The sequence below is a fragment of the Lonchura striata genome, chromosome 4 (assembly GCF_050655825.1).
Source record: "Lonchura striata isolate lonStrDom1 chromosome 4, ASM5065582v1, whole genome shotgun sequence".
In the NCBI taxonomy this organism is placed as follows: domain Eukaryota; kingdom Metazoa; phylum Chordata; class Aves; order Passeriformes; family Estrildidae; genus Lonchura; species Lonchura striata.
Genome location: NC_140706.1, coordinates 37,429,634 through 37,450,464, shown reverse-complemented (window position 1 = coordinate 37,450,464; position 20,831 = coordinate 37,429,634). Strand labels below are relative to the sequence as shown.

At 40.9% G+C, this 20,831-nt stretch overlaps 1 protein-coding gene across 3 annotated transcripts; it reads right to left on the bottom strand.

The window, feature by feature from the left end:
• Positions 1-383: 383 nt before the first annotated feature.
• On the bottom strand, positions 384-17,596 carry HPF1 (histone PARylation factor 1). 3 transcript variants are annotated; one of them, XM_085577984.1, is made up of 8 exons: positions 17,468-17,596; positions 7,834-7,993; positions 5,762-5,948; positions 5,176-5,274; positions 3,994-4,144; positions 3,206-3,293; positions 2,436-2,608; positions 384-634 (listed from the first exon to the last, which is right to left on the bottom strand). In XM_085577984.1, exons 1-8 carry the CDS (start codon positions 17,468-17,470, stop codon positions 503-505), a joined length of 993 nt encoding a protein of 330 aa, XP_085434110.1. In that variant the 5' UTR covers positions 17,471-17,596; the 3' UTR covers positions 384-502. The 3 variants fall into 3 exon arrangements, with proteins under 3 accessions (XP_085434110.1, XP_085434109.1, XP_021411227.2); XM_085577983.1 differs by lacking the exon at positions 17,468-17,596 and adding an exon at positions 11,298-11,363; XM_021555552.3 differs by lacking the exon at positions 17,468-17,596 and adding an exon at positions 9,012-9,083.
• Positions 17,597-20,831: the final 3,235 nt, after the last annotated feature.

Below are 20,831 nucleotides of genomic sequence, written 5' to 3'. Positions count from 1 at the left end.
GGGTTAAGGACCTTGAAAACAATTAATTTGCACTTTGTACAAAATCACTTGGGTTTAATTTTTAAATGTTTAGAACTGGAGATGGCTTCTTATTAGCAAGGTAGCAACTGCAGTAGAATTCCTAATTTCCCTTGTAATGTCAGCATTTCTTTCGTGCCGTCAGTTCCCTCCCACTTGAACCATAAGGCACAGGGGCGGTGGTGAGCGAGCCCCAGCGGAGCCCGCAGGTGCCCCGAGCAGTGTCCCGCTCTCCCCGGGCCGCCCGGAGCGCCGGCCCCGGCCCGGGCGGGCGTGTCAGCCCCACGGCCCCGCCCGTGGGCAGCTCCGCCCCACGGCTCCTCAGCCCCGCTCCCGCCGTACGCAGAGCACCGGCAAACAGCGCGTTCCTTAGAAAACCTTTACTGCCCGCGGGGGACACCGCCACCGATACAAAAAACCACAGACACAAAGTCGAGCCCAGGCCCGGCCGCAGGGCCGCCCCCCGCTGCAGCCCCGTGCCCGCTCAGAGCGCCAGCTGATCCAGGTCCTCCTCCCGCCGGGCGCCCAGGTGCTGCTCGATGATTTCGGCAAAGAGGTTCCTCTTCAGCAGGGTGTAAGCCAAGGGTAGCAGCTGGCCCACCGTCTTGTGAAAGTACTGCAGGACAGAAGTGAAAACAAAGAGCCGCCCTCGGCCTCAGTGGCTTTGTTAATTCCGGGAGCAGCCCCAGCTCCTGGCCCTGCCCCATTCACGCTTCATCCTTCAACCCTCCCGGGACAGCTGAGCACCTGCTGCTCCTCATGTACCCTCATGCTACACCTGTGACAGCCACAGCAAGGGCAGGGGGGTGCCCGAGCTGCCGCAGGGAGAGAAATCGAGTGTTAGCAGTGCAAGAAAAGATGATCCCACTCACTACAGCCTCCCAAGCTGAAGCCTGCAGGTGAGGTCCCCTATCCTGTCACAATCCCATGTCTTGTCCCACCCGGCAGTTTTAGGGTATTACAGTGGTAGTTACAGTAACCATTTAAGAACTTCAAAAGTATAAATGTCAAGAGCATATTTAGCATTTGCAATCATTATTGTAGTTCCATTGTATCTCTCAAACAAAGGGGACGATTCAAGTTCTTTTCTATATCTTTGGCTACAGATGAGGTGTCAGTGTTTCTCTGGCTGTGTAACCAAATGGCCAGGAAGGCTGCAGTCAGAGCTGGAAAACAAGTAGGAGCTCCAAGAAAGGCAGGGACCTAACTAAGCAAAACTAATGTGTGAAGCCACTGTTTCTTCTGTTTACTAAACTAGAAGATGAAGATTTCTAATTCTAGAAAACAGCTGCAAAGTTACAGGTGTTCCAAGCTGCAGCGTAACAGACAAGAGACACAACAGTATTGTAAACACAATTTTTCACTGCAGGACTTTGTCAGCGGTTGGGCTCATGTGCTGAGAAGCACAAAGCTTGGAAAATGAGTATTTGGCTCCAACTACTCAGAAAAATGGGAGGAACCATTTCCTTCACTGCCCTTCCAGTCATAAAAAGGATTTAAGCAGATGAAGCAGCCTAGTATGTGAAAGAAACGTTCTAAATGAAAAGGATATTGACGAAAAATAGCACTTTCAGATACTGTAAGGAACTTAAGAGAGCAGGGCATGAAGTCTAAGAAACACAATAGTAATTTAACAGTATATGGCAAGAGCAGTCAGTTTCCATACATTTCAATGGCTAAGTATTTTAATCAGTGTTCAGCACAGCTCTTTTGGGCTTACATTTAGTATTGAAAAACTTATCTTTCTCATAATACTCTGGAGCACCACTTAGTCAATACTAGTTTTGCTAGAAGCAGCTGTTGTGCAGGGGATGTTTCTATGTTTCATTCACATTAGGTTGATGTTGAAACTTCGTGTGTTATTTTCTGCCTATGTACTAATTACAGCCATGACCCTTTTCCCCAGCAGGTCAGTAGCTAATACAGAACAAAAAGCATTAAGTGTAACTTTTATGTGCAATAAGTGCTATTAATTCAATCCCCTTACTGACAGTGTTCACTGCTAGCTTAGAGAACTAGGGAGGAGACTCCTGGTGGGAGGTGCCCTATGCAGTGCAGCCGGCAGCTGACCTGGGCTCACATTCTTCCAGCTGGGGTTACTACCAGCATCAGGCTGTTTCTTGATCTGGGTGAATATGGGTGCCTATACAAGTAGCTGGGGACAGGGGACTCCAGCTATTCAATGTATTTGGATCAGGCCCTTCACACACCACTTCTGGATTGCAGGATTGGGCCTTCATAAGCACAATTTTAAATTCAACATGGAATGATGCTGGGTGACTTTTTAAGTCTTCATGAATTAAGAATATCCTCACAGACCTCTATGATTCCTAGGGATAATTAATCTACAGCAGAACATCTTCTAGCCCATATATAAAATAATGCATAATTCTGTGAAGTTTGATTGTTGTACTTACATGTGATCCATAGCAAAACAGGTCCATGCCCAGCTCATACCCCATTCCATAATCACATTCATCATTAGCAAACTGAACAAAGGTCAGCATTTCTTGAATGGGTGCAAAGGCCTTCACTCTCTCCTCATCAGTTGGAGCATCAACAATGGCCTTGCAAATTTTTTTAAGATTAGCTGCAAAAAAACCAAAAGCAGGTATTTAGATGTTTAAATAAAAAAAAAAATTAATATTGCACAGAAGTATTCTGTGTCAAAACTACACTCGTGTGTCACACTTACATGTAAGGTAAGGGGACACACCCTGAACTACTGGTGAAGCAGTTCCCGCTTTCCTTGGAAGCTCATTCTTACCCCATACCCATCCCTCTCAGTGCCTCACAAAGGGAGACACGCACTTGTGTGATGAAATTTCATCAAGGAATCGATTCCGGTTAAAACAACACTGGAAGAGGGTGGATAAGAAATAAACCCACACATCCCTGAATGTAGATTAGCTTTTTGATCTACTTCCTGCATGGCTTTGACAACACAAAAGAAAATATCATCTAAGCCACACCTTCAGGTATTCCTTTTGCCAATTTAGCATGTTTCATCGAGTCTCATCTGATTCCTTTAATGGCAATACTTAGAGGACAAATGTCATGGTTAGGAGTTCTGTGTTTTACTCCTATCAGTCAAATTTTTAAAGCAGAAAACATGAATGCAGTTTGCTTTTTACTGAGGGTTGTGTACTTCAAAAAATCAGAGTGATACAGTAAACAAGACGTTTACCATTTGTTTCAGGAAGTTCTCTGTATCCAACATCGTTTTTGTCTACAGGAACAACTAGGCCTGCTCCATGAAATGCTTTGGTAACCACCTGAATAAAGAGACAGAAAATGGAACATAGCACCATAAGACAGTACTGTGGCCTAAAAATAACTAACACCTGACTGCTGGTGATCAAACCTAACATGGTGTCCTGGTTCCAGGACATCAATTTAGTTTCAAATGATATTGCAGTTAATTTCAAACACTGAAGTTTGAAAAAACTGGAAATACCATTTTAGTGACATTCTGAATTTTAGGAACCCTTGTAGTCAGTTGTGTTGCACTGTACCACATTTGTTTAGACCCCTACCATAATTATTTTTAATAGGTATGCAAAAAATCTGTTATCATCCATATTATCCTTAATGGTCCTCTTTCTAACAGATCCAACCATGCTATTTATAACACTCTTCCATTTTAAGTAGTTTTCTTCATGGCCTCTATTTGTTCCAGTTCTTAGACTACTGTGCTTACTGAGTTTTTTGGTGGCAGCTTGTTCTTGTTGTTTTGTTTGTAATTGAATGCCTAGCTGTGATTTATAAGATTAAAGTATTTTTATTAAATCCTATTATTCAGAACACACTTGTAGTAATCTTTCCTCTTTTGAAGTTTTATAGAGAGCTGATTACCTTTGGAAATTCCTACTGTAGCATACTTACTGACTAGAAGGATGGAAAAACACAAACAGGAAGTAAATGAAAAAAATTTAACACAACTTAGTTCTGTCCAGTAGATGAGGAAAGTCATACTTTCTTATCTCTCTGTTTCATCTTCAGGGTTTTTTGTTCCAGAGAATAACCCAGTTCTTTTGCTGTTCTTGTTAGCTTTTCATCTATGTCTTTCAAAACAGCATTTTTCTTTTTATCAGCCACTTCCTTAAGTTTTTTTGACAGAAATAATCTGCAAACAAATTAAGCATGTAAAGAAAACAACAAAAAATTAATAGCCTTTTAAACATTAAACCTCTAGGTCTTAACCATAAAGATTAGCAGTCCTGCGTTTATTTACAGAGAGACTTGAAAATGCACGCCTCTTAAGAAGAGGCAAGAAAATAGTTTGGCACATCTTGTACTTGGGCTTTTCTTATCTGTACCTGCATTACAATCTCGCTTATGTAATCTGCAGGTGCTGAAGTTTCTCCCAGCCTCAGTAACTATTCATCTTTCTATCTTAAGAATTCAGTTTGCTGTTCCCATACCATATACACCATTTGTCATCCAAGTCATGCACACAAATACATATTTATAAGCCTCCTCATGGTACTTTCAAAACAAATGTCCTCGTTTAACTCTGCAGTGCACAAGGGTTCTTTTGCAGAAGCCATTCTTCAGTTTGCTTTCACTGACTGACATGTGTCTGTCCTTAGCTTTCCATTTTTAACCAGCAGGGATGAGGTCAGTTGTTTACATTCTTGATGCAGGAACATGTAAAGTTCCATGAATCACACTGAACTACATATCCATGTCAGTGTTATCCTGCCACAGGGCAGAAATGGTACTTCTTGTAGATATTAATTATATACAAAAATAATGTATTTTTATGTAGACAAGAATAAGAACCAGATGCTATTAATCTATTATGATACTCAGATTTCCTTCACCACTGTTTGAGATGCCCTTTCTCTACTTACAAAGTTATTTTAACATACCCAGCGGTTATTTTTTCCAATTTAGAGCCTGTCACTGCCAATATATTTAAGGAATGACATAATGAGCACTTATTTATTTCAGTTCTGAAAGTAAAGCACTGTTAAAAAGCCTACAAAGGCTTTTGAGAGCATCTTAAAACTTGCCAACAGGGGCAGAAAGCATGTGAGGGTTTCTCCAAGAAAGACTTATAATAAGTTATCTTCATTATTCCACATCCCACCTCCCAGTTAACAATTTCTCTCTATTCTGTTCTTTGTAAATAAAACTAAATATGAATCTTACTTGACGGCAGCAAAGATATTATCACCAACTTGTGAAATCACACAACCCTTCTTCGCTTCACTTGCACCAACCCACACTGGGAGCTCATCTGGCACATCCCTATTGATGAAAAAGTCCACACAAAATAGTCAAGCTGTGTCCATTTATCCTATTTCAAAGTAAAATTAAATTTGCCTCCTCACTATGCTGCTGTCTCCTTCAGAACTGCGTCAAGAAATGCCCTTGAATCTAAAGCTCCAAAATCTTACAGCAAGCCTTGAAGAGAGCTTGTATCCATACATGCAGAGAGAATACACATTTCCTTTTGGTAACCTGATCTTCTCAGCAGCACGGCAGAAGTTAAAGATTTGTCAGTGAAAGTGTTCTAGATGGCTGGAGGAAGTAGATTAATGAATATTTATATTTAGACTTAAACAACTGTTCCTGCAAACTTTTTTAATAAAAAGATAAAGCCACTTGTTAACGTCCTACTACAAAAAAGAAAGATTCTTGCTTGGTGACAGCACACAAGTTACATTTTGTGGAAAGAGAGGAGAAAAGCTATGCATAGTTGTAGTGGAACAAGTGTACGCAGGAAATAAAATACCTGAAATATCCCATGTGATACTGTGTTCTGCTATCCCCAACAAGTATAGTCTGAAATTCTGGGGGATCATAGAAGAATCTCCAATGAAGATTGAAGTTCACATCTGTTGATTTTGCTTTTTTATGTTTTCCAGAAAGAATATCATATGGTCCAACCAGCTTAAGTCCAACACTAGACACAAGTGCATCTGAAAAGCAAACCATGAATCAGGTGCATATTTAGACCAGGAAGTTCCAGTGTTGCTCAGATATTAAAAGTTTCCATAAATTCAGTCAAACACTGTTCACTAGACAAGGAAAGCTAAGAATTGTTTTGTCCAGATAGTTGAAGAGTTAATACATTTTAATGAAAAGTAGCCATCCAGCCACAGTCCAATGTCAGGATGGAGATCGGTGTACTGGGACCAGTATTGTTTAATATTCATCTTTATCAATTATACAAGACTGCATCAGCAAACCTCAGCAAATCTGTAGATGACACCAAGCTGAGGGGTGCAGATGACACTCCTGAAGGATAGGTGGCCATCCCGAGGGACCTGGACAAGCTCAATAATTGGGCCCATGGGAATCTCTTTGGATTTAACAAGACCAAGTGGTCTTGGAAAGTTCTGCACCTGGGTCGGGGCAACCCCTAGTATCAACACAGGCTGAGCATGAGCAGATGGAGAGCAGCCCTGCCCAGAAGGGCTTGGGGATGCTGGTAGGTGAGAGGCTGGACATGACCCAGCCACAGGCACTCCCAGCCCAAAAAGCCAAACGTGTCCTGGGCTGCATCCAAAGCAGTGCGGCCAGCAGGGCCAGGGAGGGAATTCTTCCCTCTGCTCTGCTCGGACCCCACCTGCAGTGCTACAGACAGCTCCAGGGTTGTCAGCACAGCAAGGTCACGGACCTGTTGGAGTGGGTCCAGAATAGGGTCATGACTATGATCAGAGACCTAGAGCACCTCTCCTATAAAGATGGGCTGAGGGCTTTTGGTTGTTCAGTCTGGAGAACAGAAGGAACTTCACTGCAGTGTTTCAATACTTTAAGTACTGAAGGTAAGGACAAACATTTTAGCAGGGCCTGTAGCAAGAGGACAAGGGGTAATGGTTCTTAACTAAAACAGGGTAGATTCAGACTAAATACAAGATTAAAAAAAAGTGCTATGATGCAGGTGGTGGAGCAGGTTGCCCAGAGACACAGTGGATGACCTAGAAACATTTAAGGCTGGGTTGGATCCAGGTCTGAGAAACCTGGCTCTGTTGAAGATGTCCCTGCTCAGTGTAGGGAGTTCAACTAGATCACCTCTAAAGGTCCCTTCCAACCCAAATCATTCTGTCTCTGAAAGATAGGGTCATTTCTAGAGCACACAGCAATGCCACATTCTGTTATATAATAAACTTGAAGAGGTTGAAATCCGGATTTAGTAGTGCTTACACTGAGTTAAAGTCTTTTCAACCTCTCATCCCACCGGTGAGGAGGCTGTGGGTGCACAAGGAGCTGAGAGGGGATGCAGCTGGGACAGCTGATCCCAGCTGACCAAAGGGATGTTCCACAGCAAATGGCATCATGCTCAGCATGATGAAGACCTGCTTTCTTGGAGATGGCTGAATACCTCCTGCCTGCACACAGGAGGTGGTGAATTAATTCCTTGTTTTGCTTGTGGCTTTTGCTTTCCGTATTTTACTGTCTTTAGCTCAACCCACATGTTTTCCTCACTTTCACTCTTTCAATTCTCTCCCATCTCACCAAGGGGGAGTGAGCAAGTTCCTATGTGGTGCTTAATTTTTGATTTGGATTAAACCATGATACATGAGAAACTTGAATTTCATACTAAACATTTCAAATGCACCTGCAAGAAAGGTAGATTTAGACCACATTGCATTGCACAACTTCAGTAGATACATTTTAGAAAGCTTGAAGTATACATCTTGGTGATTATAGCCAGTGTTTTAGTTTACACTCATGTAAATATTCACCATCTCAAGTGAAGAGCTGAAGCTTCACTAAAATGCATCTGACCAACTTCAGTTTGCCTGCTTTCAGGCTGGTTTCAATAGTGAAAGTTAGAAGACGCAAAATTTAAAACCTCACCACTTGGTTTCTCAGGATCTAGTTCCTCACAAAACTTCCAAAACTGGTAGAAGTCCTCAGGCAGTCTAAGCCGATAGCATGTTTCTGCTTCTTGGCAAAGACTATCAGGAATGTCTGCCTGGCTTGATCTTCTTTTCTTGACAGCTCCATTTTTTTCACTCTGTAGATTATAAAAAAATTAAAACAAAAAACCAATCCAAACCAGAGTTAATTTAGTTGCTTTCTCTCAGCTCTACCAAAGGGGTCTACAAAGCTTTTATACTAATGGAGTAACAAGGATTAGATCCATTAGAACATGTTTGTTAGTTCAAGCAGTATATATACAGCCTCAAACATCTGCTTTGGACTGAACCCATTAAAACTGCAGTCTGACAAATGTACTAAATGTGTCTGCAGTAGCTAACTGCTACTTTGATATTAATGGGTCAATATAATCAACAGAAGCACTTCTGTTAATTAAGCAAAAGTTTAATCTAATTCTATTGTTCTAAAATGACCATTTCCAATCACACTGCAGAGAGCATATAATATGTTTATGTGTTTTACAGACAGTTGAAAGTAGGAATACTATTTTGTCTTGTCAAATTAAAGAACACAGCAAAAATCCTCTGGTCTCTTCTATGTTAACTACTGCGCTATTCAACATCACGACTGCCAGAGTTTTCAGTGCAGTATTTTAGAAGCAGCTCAGAGGTGAAGTTGCTTTTAAAAATGATGCAACGCGAGCTGTAGCAGCTAGGAAATGATCCATACGGGCACACTCTAGTGGGCAGTAGCCTCAACCATCCCATTCCCACATAAGTCTCCGTGAATAGGCAGGAATCGTTACTCCCGCATTTGAAAGAATATAAAAAGTAAAGTAGCTAAATACACAAGGTTTCTTTATCGTTTTTAAGAGAAGGCAACGCGCGGACACCGGATCTCTGCAGCAGGGCCGGCGCCAGGCGAGCCGGGTGGCGGCGCGGTCCCGCGGGGAGCCTGCGGCGGGCCCAGCGCACCGCGAGGTGCCCGCGTGCACAACGCGGGCCCTGTGACCGTCCCCAGAGCCACCGAGCGAAACGGAACGAGGGGCAAGGAGCCAGAGCGCCGACAGACACCACAAGGCACCCGCGGCGGCGCAGGCCCTCGGAGGCGGCTGCCCGGGTGCCCCGGCCGCGTCCCCGCCGCCCCCGCCCCACCTGCTCTGCGGCCGCTCCCGCCGCGCCGCGCGGCCTCCGCTTCCCGCCACCCGCCATGCGCTCCCGCCGCCCGCATCCCGCGCGCCCTGCGCTGCACGGCGCGCGCGCCGCGCCTGCGCAGCCCCGCGCGGCGGCCGCGAGCGTGAGGGGCTCTGAGGGGCCGCGAGGGGCGGGCGGCGCGGCCGCCCCGGCTGCGGCACCCCCGGCAGAGCGGCCGCCCGGCGGCAGCGGCGGGGCGCCGCAAGGCCGGCGGCTCACCCCGGCTGGCCAATGCGGCTGGTGCCGGAGACAAGCCGGGAACCCACCGCCATCTTCCCACAGCGGTAGATACACCGCATAGATGCGCTTTCGAAGCTGAGTTTTTATAGTCCCGCTTACATATACCTTTGAATTCCTGTAATATGAGGTAGGGTGCTGTATTGGGATCAGACAGACAAGAGATGACCTGAAATGTAATCATCTTGTGCAAAATGCATATTATATGGCTCTACGCAGATACTTACTATTCTTCAGAGCTAAAGGCATGAGAGAGAGGAAGCAATACGGATTTTCAGTACAAATTAAAACAAAAAAAAAATCCCAAATCCCCTGATCTTTTGTTTTAGCAATTGACAGCTGCCAGGAATATAAAGAGCAGCATCACAGCTTCTGTTCAATGCAAGGTGCGAGGCAGCCGTGTGAAACGTGCCACAAGTGGGGCACGTTCCGCAGAGCAGAGCGGCCCATAACCACATTGTGCAACACCCGCGTACACTGCTCAGTGCTTTGCATAGGGGAGGGCCTGGAAAACCAGCGGCACAGGGAAGCTGGTTATATATAAACCTTCCTTCTTTTTTTTTTTTTTTTTTTTTTTTCCAGTGAGATCGCAGTGGATTTATTTAAAGCAACATTATGTAGTTAAGCTACAGGAACTGGTGAGCTCACATGCCTACCAGAAAGATGCGTGTGTGGCATAAATAATTACTGTGAGATCTTTTTATCCTGCAGTCTGTTAAGGCTGTCTTTGCTATGGTATAGATTGTTAGCTTAGGTCCAGGAATAAACTGCAATGCGTTTCAGCCACCTGACAGCTGCATGACTCACACAAAAGCTCGATGATGTTACTTCAGGTTACAGCGTTCACGTTTAAGAGTTACACACAAGTAAGTCACAGGAAACTTGATCCTGACTGATGGGTGGTACTGCCTGTACATAAAACAGCAAGGTTTGCTATGATGTAGATGCAGAACAAAGTCTGCAAAGTCTTCTTTCTCAGATGGAAAAATTTTGTTTAAATCAGCATACCTGTTGTTTACTTACCAAAGTCCTGCATACACAAGGAAGGTCTATTAAATTTCACATCCAAACCTTGTTTAACGATTTACATTTCATTGCCTGAGGTTAAGCAGAAACGAGGCACAAAAGCTTACTAAGAAACCACAAACCTAATTTTCTTTCTGAAAAGTGTCAAGAGTACTGGCCTGAGGTTTCTTTGGGAAATGCTTTCTAAAATTAAAGTATGAGTCTCACTCGTAATTTCTAGTAAACAAAGTTTTAGCCATAGTGGAGGCTAGAGAAAGCATCACCTAAAGGAAAAACAAGTAAATAAAGTCAGGACGAAAGCATCTACCCTTACTTTGAGTCAAGAAGAAAACAGCAGCTTTTCGAAGTTTTCTACCTTTAAAGAGATTGACTTTTGCCTCTTACAATATTTTGCATTACAGCATTGAAACAGAAGTAAAGTAAGCATCAAATAAATTTGTAGTGGCCCCATTTTAAATATGCCAATACCTCACAAGGCACACTTGTATTGGAAAGAATGCAAACTGACATTTGCATTAGAAAAATACTCCTACACTGACTTAATGCTAGTGCTAGTGCTAAAGGCTAACTTGGAGTGATTTTACCACTGAAGCTACAGTTCATGAGCTTTATTGATAAAGCAATTTTTAAAATTCTTTTCTCTAGACAAGCTATTAAAGACTCAAAGAGCACCTCTCTTCTAGAACAGTCCACAGTTTGGAAATAACCCCGGAGAGAAAAAAAAAAGTGCACAATCCAGGGAGGAGGATATGAAATGCTCTCCATCTGATAATCCTGGTCTCTTACACTTTCCAGGCAGGTACTCCAGCCACTAGATTATTGGTTAAGAGTACCAGTGTTTGGCCATTTTTAAGATAAAATGTGATTTTAAAAATACTTTTATGTGTGCATGTATATAGTGCAACTGAATTTTTTTATAAGTACCTTCCAAACAATTTTGGAATAAGTACATCAAAAGAAATAGGTAATGAAATGCCCAGTTACCTCATGCTGTCTTTTCAGGCTTGGAATATGAGGCAGGTATCTCAGTTCCATTAAGAGAGTGATGTGGCTGTGTTCAGAAAAGTAACTTTGCATGGCTGGATAGATAAAAATAGTATTTTTTAGTTTAGATGTACCTAGTCCCAGGTGGCAGCTGATGAGAGGTTTTCCAAACAGCAGTTTGGAACCAAAGTACATGTTTTAGATTTAATAAACCCTTTCAGTTTCTCTTCAGTTAAGTCTACCCTCAACAGTTCTTCTCTGAAACATGGAAATAGATTGTGGGATGCCACTGTAGAGGCCCTTAAACTAGGAATGCTAAGATACTGGATGATAATTCTGTCCACCATAGTAGTTTTTTCCTCTCTGTGAACAAGTAGTTACTCCTTCTGTATGAGAAGAAAGAGTAAATTATTTGGAGGAGGATATGAAGTCCTAGATTTGAAAAAAAATATGTAGCTTGATATTGGTAGTCATATTTTCATTCATTCTGGTAACAACCTGTAAGGCTGTAACAAGGAAGACTTTTTACAAAGGATAAATGGCTGCAGCAGAATTCATAATACAGTATTTTAAAGTCTCCTCTTCAAACTACAAAACATAGCCTCCTGTGTGGTGTGTACCACCAGACTTCTGAATCAGGATAAACTGAGATTATCTCCAGATAATTATCTACAAAGTAGCTTTATCAAACTCTGCAATCATCAGTATGATTAGTCCCACTCTGAAGTTTCTTTTTGTTTAGATTGTTTTGTTAATTTATAACTACAGGAAGAGACTTTGTGGAAAAACTACAGAACTGAAGTATGTTTCCCTGAAACAAAGCTTTTCAGACCTGCTTTCTCAAAAGCTATTGTAGATACTTCCTGTGTACACACACACATTTCCTGAGACATTTTATTTGCCTCTTGAGGTTATCAAGACCTTAGTGTCCTATAAGTATTTTTCCTCTTCTATGTTAATTTCCAAGACTATTGCTTAATATCCAAACTTACCAAAGTATGCCCCATGGTATGCAAAAAAAAAAAAAAAAACAAAACAAAACACCAAAAAAAAAAAAAACCCAAAAAAACAACAAACAAACAAAAAAACCAAACCAACCCAAAAATCAACCCTTTCAGTTTTCAGTTTCAGAGTTTTATGAGTATAAATTATTGTGGAAAAACCTTTCATGATTCAAAAGCCAGAACAAAAAACTTTAGCACTTAGCAAGTAGTACAAAGAAGGAAAGAAGACTTGCAGGGTTGTTGAAATCTTCACTTCCTCATTGCTATTCACTGACTTTTTCATGCTCAGAGCTTTCTTTCGTAGTTCACTGCTTTCCTCCTAGCCCTTACAAGGTGAAGATTTGCTCATCTGTGAAAAACACCACAAGTAAACTAAGCTACACTGATCCAGGTATTCTGTACTGAGATGTTAAAGATCTTTAAGGACAGGGATCTCCAAGACAAGATAGCTATCTAGTCTAGACTGCATTAGCAAATTAGATGGGATGCAATACATATGGTTGACAAGCTATTTTTCCCTACCCTTCATCATGTGCAGCTGAAAGGTAACTGTTTATGGTATTTGTTTTAGGTAGTTTCAAAGAGTACCTGAGCAGCAAGGGATACATGTGTTAGGTCTCCTCCATCATCACAACATACTGATAACTAGACTCTGCAGTATAAACATAGATAAAATCTAATTTCTGCTCAAGGACTAGTTTTTTGCCAAAATTATACTTCATTTCTCTTGACACAAGAGGGAGCCATTTAAATTCTTTTTAATAAAAAGCAGTATAAAGAATGAAGACGAAAATACCTGAATACAGGTATTCAGTGGCCACATTGATGTCCTTTCAATGTGAACATCTTATTTCTGAACCCTAGATAATTTTGTCTTATTCTATGTAATCACAGTGTATGTAACAGCTGGATTTTTCTGTGTGCAGCTATCACATTGGGGGATGTACTGAATGCAGTGTGGCACAAATACAGTGAAATTATACTATTTTAAATAGCTTTAACATTGCAGTTTATGTGATGGTTCTTAATGAATTGCTTTACAAAACTGCCAGCCTTGTTCTCAGGTTAAGCCTCACATAATCCTCAGAGCACACAGAGCCTCTTGTTCCTTGGATTATTAGCTTCTATAGGGCAGCTCCACATTTCCAGGTTCACTGAAGGACACAGCCTCCCTCTCATCAAAATAAGGATGCGCAGGAGCTGTGGACACTTTTCAAGGTCAAAGCCAAGACTTGTCTCCAGCGGGGCTGGGAGTGGGCGGTGCTGCAGCAGAGCGCAAAGACACACAGTGCCTCTGCTGACTCATCACCTCACTGCAGCTTGTGCTGACAGGTTGTCCTGGATCCCTGCCAGCTCCCCTTGCAATTCTGCAGGGAAGGCTACATACACCAGGATTAATGAATGAGTACAGCGCAGGGGGAAAGTCATAACTGGGAGAAAATTGATCGGAATACTGCAGGACGTGTATTTCCTGAGACAGCCTAGAGCCTTCAGGATACTTTGTGTAGCAAATGTTTAAAAAGGAATATGGGTGAAGATACACAGTAGTCTGTCTGTGAAGGACTTAAAAGTTAGAGAAATATTTTAGAACATAAATTAATGTTATTTAGGCATCAGTTTGGAGAGCCTTGCAGTAAATGCTCTTGACAAGAGTGTAAACTGACAGCTTGATACTGCTGTAATCCAGCGTTTGAACAACTATTATTTAGATTTGACAGCTAGCAGTAGACTATGATTTTATGGTGGCAGTAGTATTTTACTGCAAGCCAAACCCTTTCTTTCTGGTCTAATTTGAATACAGGGAAACCATTTTGATCGCATAAATTATGAGTACTATTCTGCATTGAAATTACTTGTTAGTCCTGTGGTTGTACAGAACTGCAGTTTATGCAGGACCATTTACCATAAGCACCAGTTAAATTCTGCAGATGGCCATAGATGTACTGTTATAAGTTGCCTGGTTTACCTGGAAGTAAAGCTATGCATGTTTGAAACACAGTGAGGCACAGTTCATCTGAATGCATTATCCCAGGAAGTTAGGAGTTTTCCTGTAAGAATCTACTCCTATAAAAGGGCTGCTAGTATGAATAACTATCCAAAACAATGTTTTCCCTTGGTAAAGTAAAGCACAGAGTTAGTAAGTCTAATCCAGTTTTATTTCTGGTCAGCTATTGGACCCAGGATAGATTGAACCAGGCAATGTAGGTACTATATTTTTCTGGGGTTATGGTTTTTTGGGGATTATGTTTTATATATAGGTATTCTAGTTCTCTTAATCTATAATTTTCACTTTAAACTCTTGCCTGCATATGTACAAAATACTGCATACAGTAAGGAGGAAAAAAAAGTATCAAGTTGTTGCCACTGGAGGCAATAAATGAAAAAGAAAAGTTTTTGGTCTGATACATAAAAATTAAAGTAATCTAAATAGCAAGTCATTTAAAATCAATGACTACTTTGTAGATAGACCTTGTGAGGTTTCATATTTCTGACATACAAGAAGAAACGCTTGATAAACATGTTTACCAGTTTACCTTCATACATTGTTTTACCATTAATAACTCCTAAGACTGGCATGTCTTTCATACTGTATTAGTACAAACCACCTCCCAGTCTTCAGTGTCAGAACCTCAGGGCCCTGTTTTCCTGGGACAGTTTCCTCACATTGAGAGCAAGTCACATTCTGCTATAACTGGATATTAGGGTGACAGTCAATACAAATAATTAAATAATATCTATCTCCTAAGTTCTGGCTGATGGTATTAACATTTTCTCAATTATGTATGCTTTGGCTTCCTCCCCTGACAAATAATATGGTGAGGAGACAGAAAATTGTAGCTCTGAGTCACTTCAGCTTAGGATAGAGTGAGTCAGAAACTTAGCAGCTCAGTTGGGTGAATTGATCATATTCCTGTTATCTGAGAGACACAGAATTTCTGGCTATAGCTGACAGGCAAAATTCTTCATGGCAGAATAAATCCAGTTTTGTGTTTTAACATCATGAGGGGCAATAGTCTGTATTTTCCAGTAAACCATTTGCAAATCATAACTTTTATAGGCACTATTGCTGTGAGAGTCCCTAAACTTGAGGATTGAGTATATGGTTTAGGGTGAACAATCCAATTGTATTTAGCAACTTCTGTAAAGAAACCTTTCTGCTTGCATTTTCTGGGCACCCTAGCAACCACAAAACATTAAAAGCAACAAAAACTAGGTTTAATGCAAGTCTCAAAGGCAATACTAAAGTATAACATCAACTTTAGGCTTGTGTTCATATATAAAATTATTCCCTCAGACCTGCTCAGATGTTTCCACTCCATATGGCTTCTAGCATAGCACTACAGTAAACTTCTGCTAGCTAGTAACACAAAACACCACATATTCTCACCGTGCCATTCCCAGCTAACAGCTTCAGTGCCTAGGGCTGTGTAGCATTAGCACAGTCTGTTCCCAAATAAGTTACCCTTTCTAATTAATTCAGGTGCAGCACTGAAGCTGCCACAACTCTACTCTTTCCAGTCCAAAACCAGTCAGCTGTGATGCTCACCTGGAATTACTGTGCCATGCTGTTGCACAACATAGGGAGCGCTGAGAAAACATCCTGCTCTGTTTTCTGTGATCCCCTTCACCTTTCATCTGCCTCATTACTATAAGCTACTGTAAACGAGTGCCACAGCAGGAAAATTTGTCTAAAGCCCTCGCCCTTGATTATAGCATGTGCAAAGACAATGACTCTGGCTAAAGCAGGCTTATGCCCATTATTGGGAAACAACCCTTCTCTCACTGGGATGGTGGCAGGAGACAACAGAGCCTGGCATTTCCCCTTGTAGTCTTGGGCTTTCTGTTCCTTTCACAGTGCTGAATCTACTCTTAGTGTGGTAAGCCAACTAGGATATATTCCACTGGGAAGCTGCAAATACAGTATGCCCAAAACACATTTCACACCACAGGATGTTTCTGACATGCTTCCTCAACTTCAAGGAGCCTATTTAATAGCCCCAAAAGGTAATGAGTAATTCTTTCGCAGTAGGATGTTGTCTTTAGCATCATCATTGTTCCTCCTTGAGATTTTGTAAATTTAAGCTTTGTCTCTGTTGAGATATGCTACTTTTCACAAGCTACAAATGCCCACAACTCTTAGGGATGTTCTTGAGTATAACAAAACTCCATTTGATCACCTACTTATAGTAGTCTGACAGCTTTGTATGCCACTAACTTAGTTACCAGCACAATCAAAACTTTAAGCACTCTTTCTTTCATAATATACTGAGAAAAATATATAGGCATTGCCTCTGTCTTGTAAGCTCATATGGCACCCCTCCCAGGAACTCCTCAGGTAACATTCAGTAGTACTGGCTAGCTAAGATGGTTTTAAAATACACCACATACCTCCCTCAAAGAAAAATCCTTAGTCCTCCAAAATAAGAAAAAGCCTTTAAAAACAGCCCCAGCTAGGAACAACAAAAAATACCAGAAAAACCCCCAAAACAACAACAAAACCCCCCAAAAAACAAACAAACAAAAAAACCACAAAGAACATAAACCCCAAACAAACAGCCAAAGTTATCAAGATTCTCATACAGGACTACACAGATGAAAACCTCCACATCCAGAGAGATCAGTTTCCCAGTTTTGAGACCAGCAACTGTCTTAAGCTTATCAATGCCACTTTTTTCAACAAACAGGAGAAGAATATTCATGTTGCAGTGGTGAAAACATATAGGACAGTGTCTCTCTTCATCCCCTTTACATGTTATTCTCTATTTACACAAGAAAACAATTTGATAATTATCTGTTCTATTTAAAAATATATTTTAAGCTTAGGAATACCACATACAAGATGCCTCAGGACACAAACAATTTTGTGTTCTGTTTAGAGCCAAATTGTTTTTGTTCTACCAAGTAACCCAGATCATGTCAGTCAGCTCCTTACATTTGACTGTTTTTTAACATATTTCATAGTACTCAATCTCAGGACAACTTAGCTAGTACCTCTGCTAATCAGCAGTTGTTGCTCTCTCAGCAAAAATATAAATACACCAGCTATTGTAAGACAAGATCCTTATTATTCTACTTTTTTCAGAGCAGAGGGGACTAAAACCCTCTTATTAAATTACACGTGCCAGCAGATTAAGAAAACAAACAACTCCCAATGAAAATTCTTACCATTGCAGGTCACCAAAAACCACAAACCAAGACAAAGTAGGCCAAAAAGCTGTTACTCTATAAAAAAAGCTATATTCTCTTTTATTAGGAGGCTTGTTCTCTTATATAGTGTGCTCATATCAAGGTATCAGTGCTGGCTGTTGGGTTGCAGGGTCTCAGCTGTACCTGCTTCCTGGCTATTTAACCCCTCTCTTTCTGGTCCCAGTTTTCAACAGATCTAAATGCAAAAAAATGCTTAAGGTTTTAGATTGTTCAGCAGGACATAGCTTAAAGCATTTGTAGTACCCCACGAAACATAACATAACTACTTTTTTCCTGCATAATTTCTTATTTTTTCCTTAATTGTTCCATTTGTTTTTTTTATTTATCCCCTCTCCCATTTATTGCTTATCAGAAGAGATAACAGGTGTCAAAGTTAATGAGAAAAAGAAAAGGAGGAAGCTAGGCAGGGATTTCATCACAAAAAATTCATTCATTTATTTGGAAGTTACAACTCTGGTTTGGTTTTGTTTTGTTACAGTGGCAAGGCTGGCTTAAAAGAATAGCAAAACTTCTTACATTGATCCTATCAGTCAAATAATTCTGTGTAACTAGAGGGAGCTAATTCAGGAAAAGGAGAGGAATGAAGACCAGCAAATGGCATGGATGTTGCAAGAAAGATTTGTGGAAACTCTTGTTGAATTACTGCTGATTGTGCTTTCACTATAATTGGACCATAGTTCATTAATAGTAAAAAAAAAAAAAAAAAATTCTTGGATGCTACTAAATGTTCTAAAACACACTCCTTTTTAATGCAAACTTTTTAAAATCTCAGTGTCTTCAGAGTGCCCCCTACCCTCTTAAACATCTAAATATACCACTTAAGCAGTACTGATTTTTTTCAAATTGGTATCTATTAGGTACTCATTTTCTGTTGTCAGTCATTTATGTTCAAGTTTACACAATGTCATAAGACTTCCCAGAAAAATACATTGAGTTAAAATAGCTGCTATTTTAAGACATTGTATTATACACATTACTGTGTGTGAGCATTGTTATCAGTAATTAATTTAGTTGTCTAAGAAAGAATGTAGGCACCTGTACTTCTAGAAGGTTCTAGCAAGAACCTTTGTTCAGTTGTGCCAAGTACTGTGGCTTTCAGCCGACCAGTTGGCATTAAGCCATTGAATGAAATAGGCTACAATCTTTGTCAAACACCTTGGTTATATATAATTGTGGAATAACATCTCAGAAACCCTGTAGAAAAGCATTTGCTGTTTAAACGTTCTTAAAGAAAAGGTCAACAGTATTTTTTCATATAATCACAGAATAGTTTGTGTTGGAAGGACCTTGAAGATTACCTAGTTCCAGTCCCCTTGTGGGGGGGCATCCATCGTTCTGGGCAAGGATGCCTTCCACAAGGTCAGATGACTCAAACCTCATCCAACCTGGCCTTGAACACTTCCAGGCATGGGACATCTACAGCATTTCTAGACAGCTTGTGCAAGTAATCATCATCTCACAGGATTGTTTCCAATACCAAATGTAAACCTACTTTCTGTCAATTTGAAGCCATTCCTCCTTGTCCTATTGCAATATGCCTGTGTAAAAGGTCCCTCTCTGTCTCTCTTCTAGGCCCCTTTTAGGTACTTGGAGGCTGTTCCAAGGCCTCCCTGGAGCCTTCTGTTTTCTAACCTGAACAACTCCAACTCTCTCAGCCTATCTTCATTGGAATGGTGCCCAACCCTCTCATTATCTTCATGGACATCCTCTGGATTTTCTCCAACAGGTCTATGTCCTTCTTATGTTGAGGAACCCCAAGCTGGATGTAGCACTCCAGATGGCATTTCAGAAGAACAAAACAGGCAGAATCAACTCCCTTGACCTGCAGGCCACTCTGTTTTGATGAAGCCCACAATGATTGGCTTCCTGGGTTACAAGCACATGTTACAGTGTCATGTCAAGCTCCTCATTCACAAACACTCCCAAGTCTTTTTTCTCAGGGCTGCTCTCAATCCATTCTTGCCCAGCCTGTACTTGTGCTCTGAACTGCCCCAACCCAGGTGCAGGACCTTGCATTTGGCTCTAGTGAACTTCGTTGGGCGCTCACGGACCCACCTTTCAAGCCTGTCCAAGGTCCCTCTGGATACCATCCCTTCCCTCCAGCCTGTTAACTGCAGCACACAGCTTGGTGTCACAAGCAAATTTGCAGGGGGTGAGCTCAATAGAGCATCCCACAGAGCAGGCAGGGACTCCAGTGCAAAGCAGGCTCCATGCTCAGTCAGTTATGTGAAAGGTGACCATCTGCTAGAGTCATAAGAAAATGATATAAAAATTGATTTATATTTTGTAACAAGCTATCATTTAGTTTTGCCATTGTCTTCTCTCATATTCACACCATTAATATATTAGTTTTGCTTTGTGATATGATTAATATGCTTTTCCTCCTTTTCAACTTCCCCCCAAAAGTATATATTTTCCAACATTTACATTCTATGTAAAATAGTTTTTAATTTTGCTTCATTTTTTGGGGAAAAATATTTAAAAATCCAGGATAAATCAAATGAACCAGCAGAAATATAATTTGAAGTAGGCAGTTATTATGGTATATACATACACCTGGAAACAGATATAAGGCACAAACGACCATTGTTATCATCCTACAGCTGATGGCACTCTCCTCATCTTAGTATAACCTGACATTGGTAACCAAGTGGTTTTTGTAGTATGAGACAAAACCCAAGATGTCAACAAAATGGAGAGTTTTGTCATGAGAGACATTAAGAACTGAAAAAAAATTTTAAATTCTCTATATTTTTTCTTTAAAATAAAGAAAGGTGATTTAACCTCATGGCTACAAACAGTAACAGGAGGCAAGCTGTTAAATTTCCATAAATCAGAAAGAGCATTAACCTCTTACAGTTTAATCTTTTCCAAAGCAAATGAAATACTGTATGATATGGCTGCATTGCTGACTAATAATAATACTTATCAGCAATGTTTAAATCAGTCTATAATCACTAGATTAGTTAGCATAATAATTTGGTTCTTTATTAATTAAGCAATTTGTAGCCAATTGCTAACTCCTTGTGTTTCTTGGAAATCCTTCCCCAGGATGCTGTTTTCTTTCTGCCTGTATGATATTGCCTCAAGAGGGACGCAGCACAGCTGGTGAATGAGTCCATGTGCTTTTTCAAAAAAAGAGGTTTTTTTTTTTTTTTTTAACCTGGTATTTGGCACTTCTATGCATTGGTGCATGTGATCTTATTTCCATGTGATTAATATATTTCCTCTCTCCCATTTGGTCCTGACAACATCTTTGGATGTCACCAAACTGTTCCACAAGTGAAATGTGGATTTTACTTTGTAGGAGCCTTAATCTGCT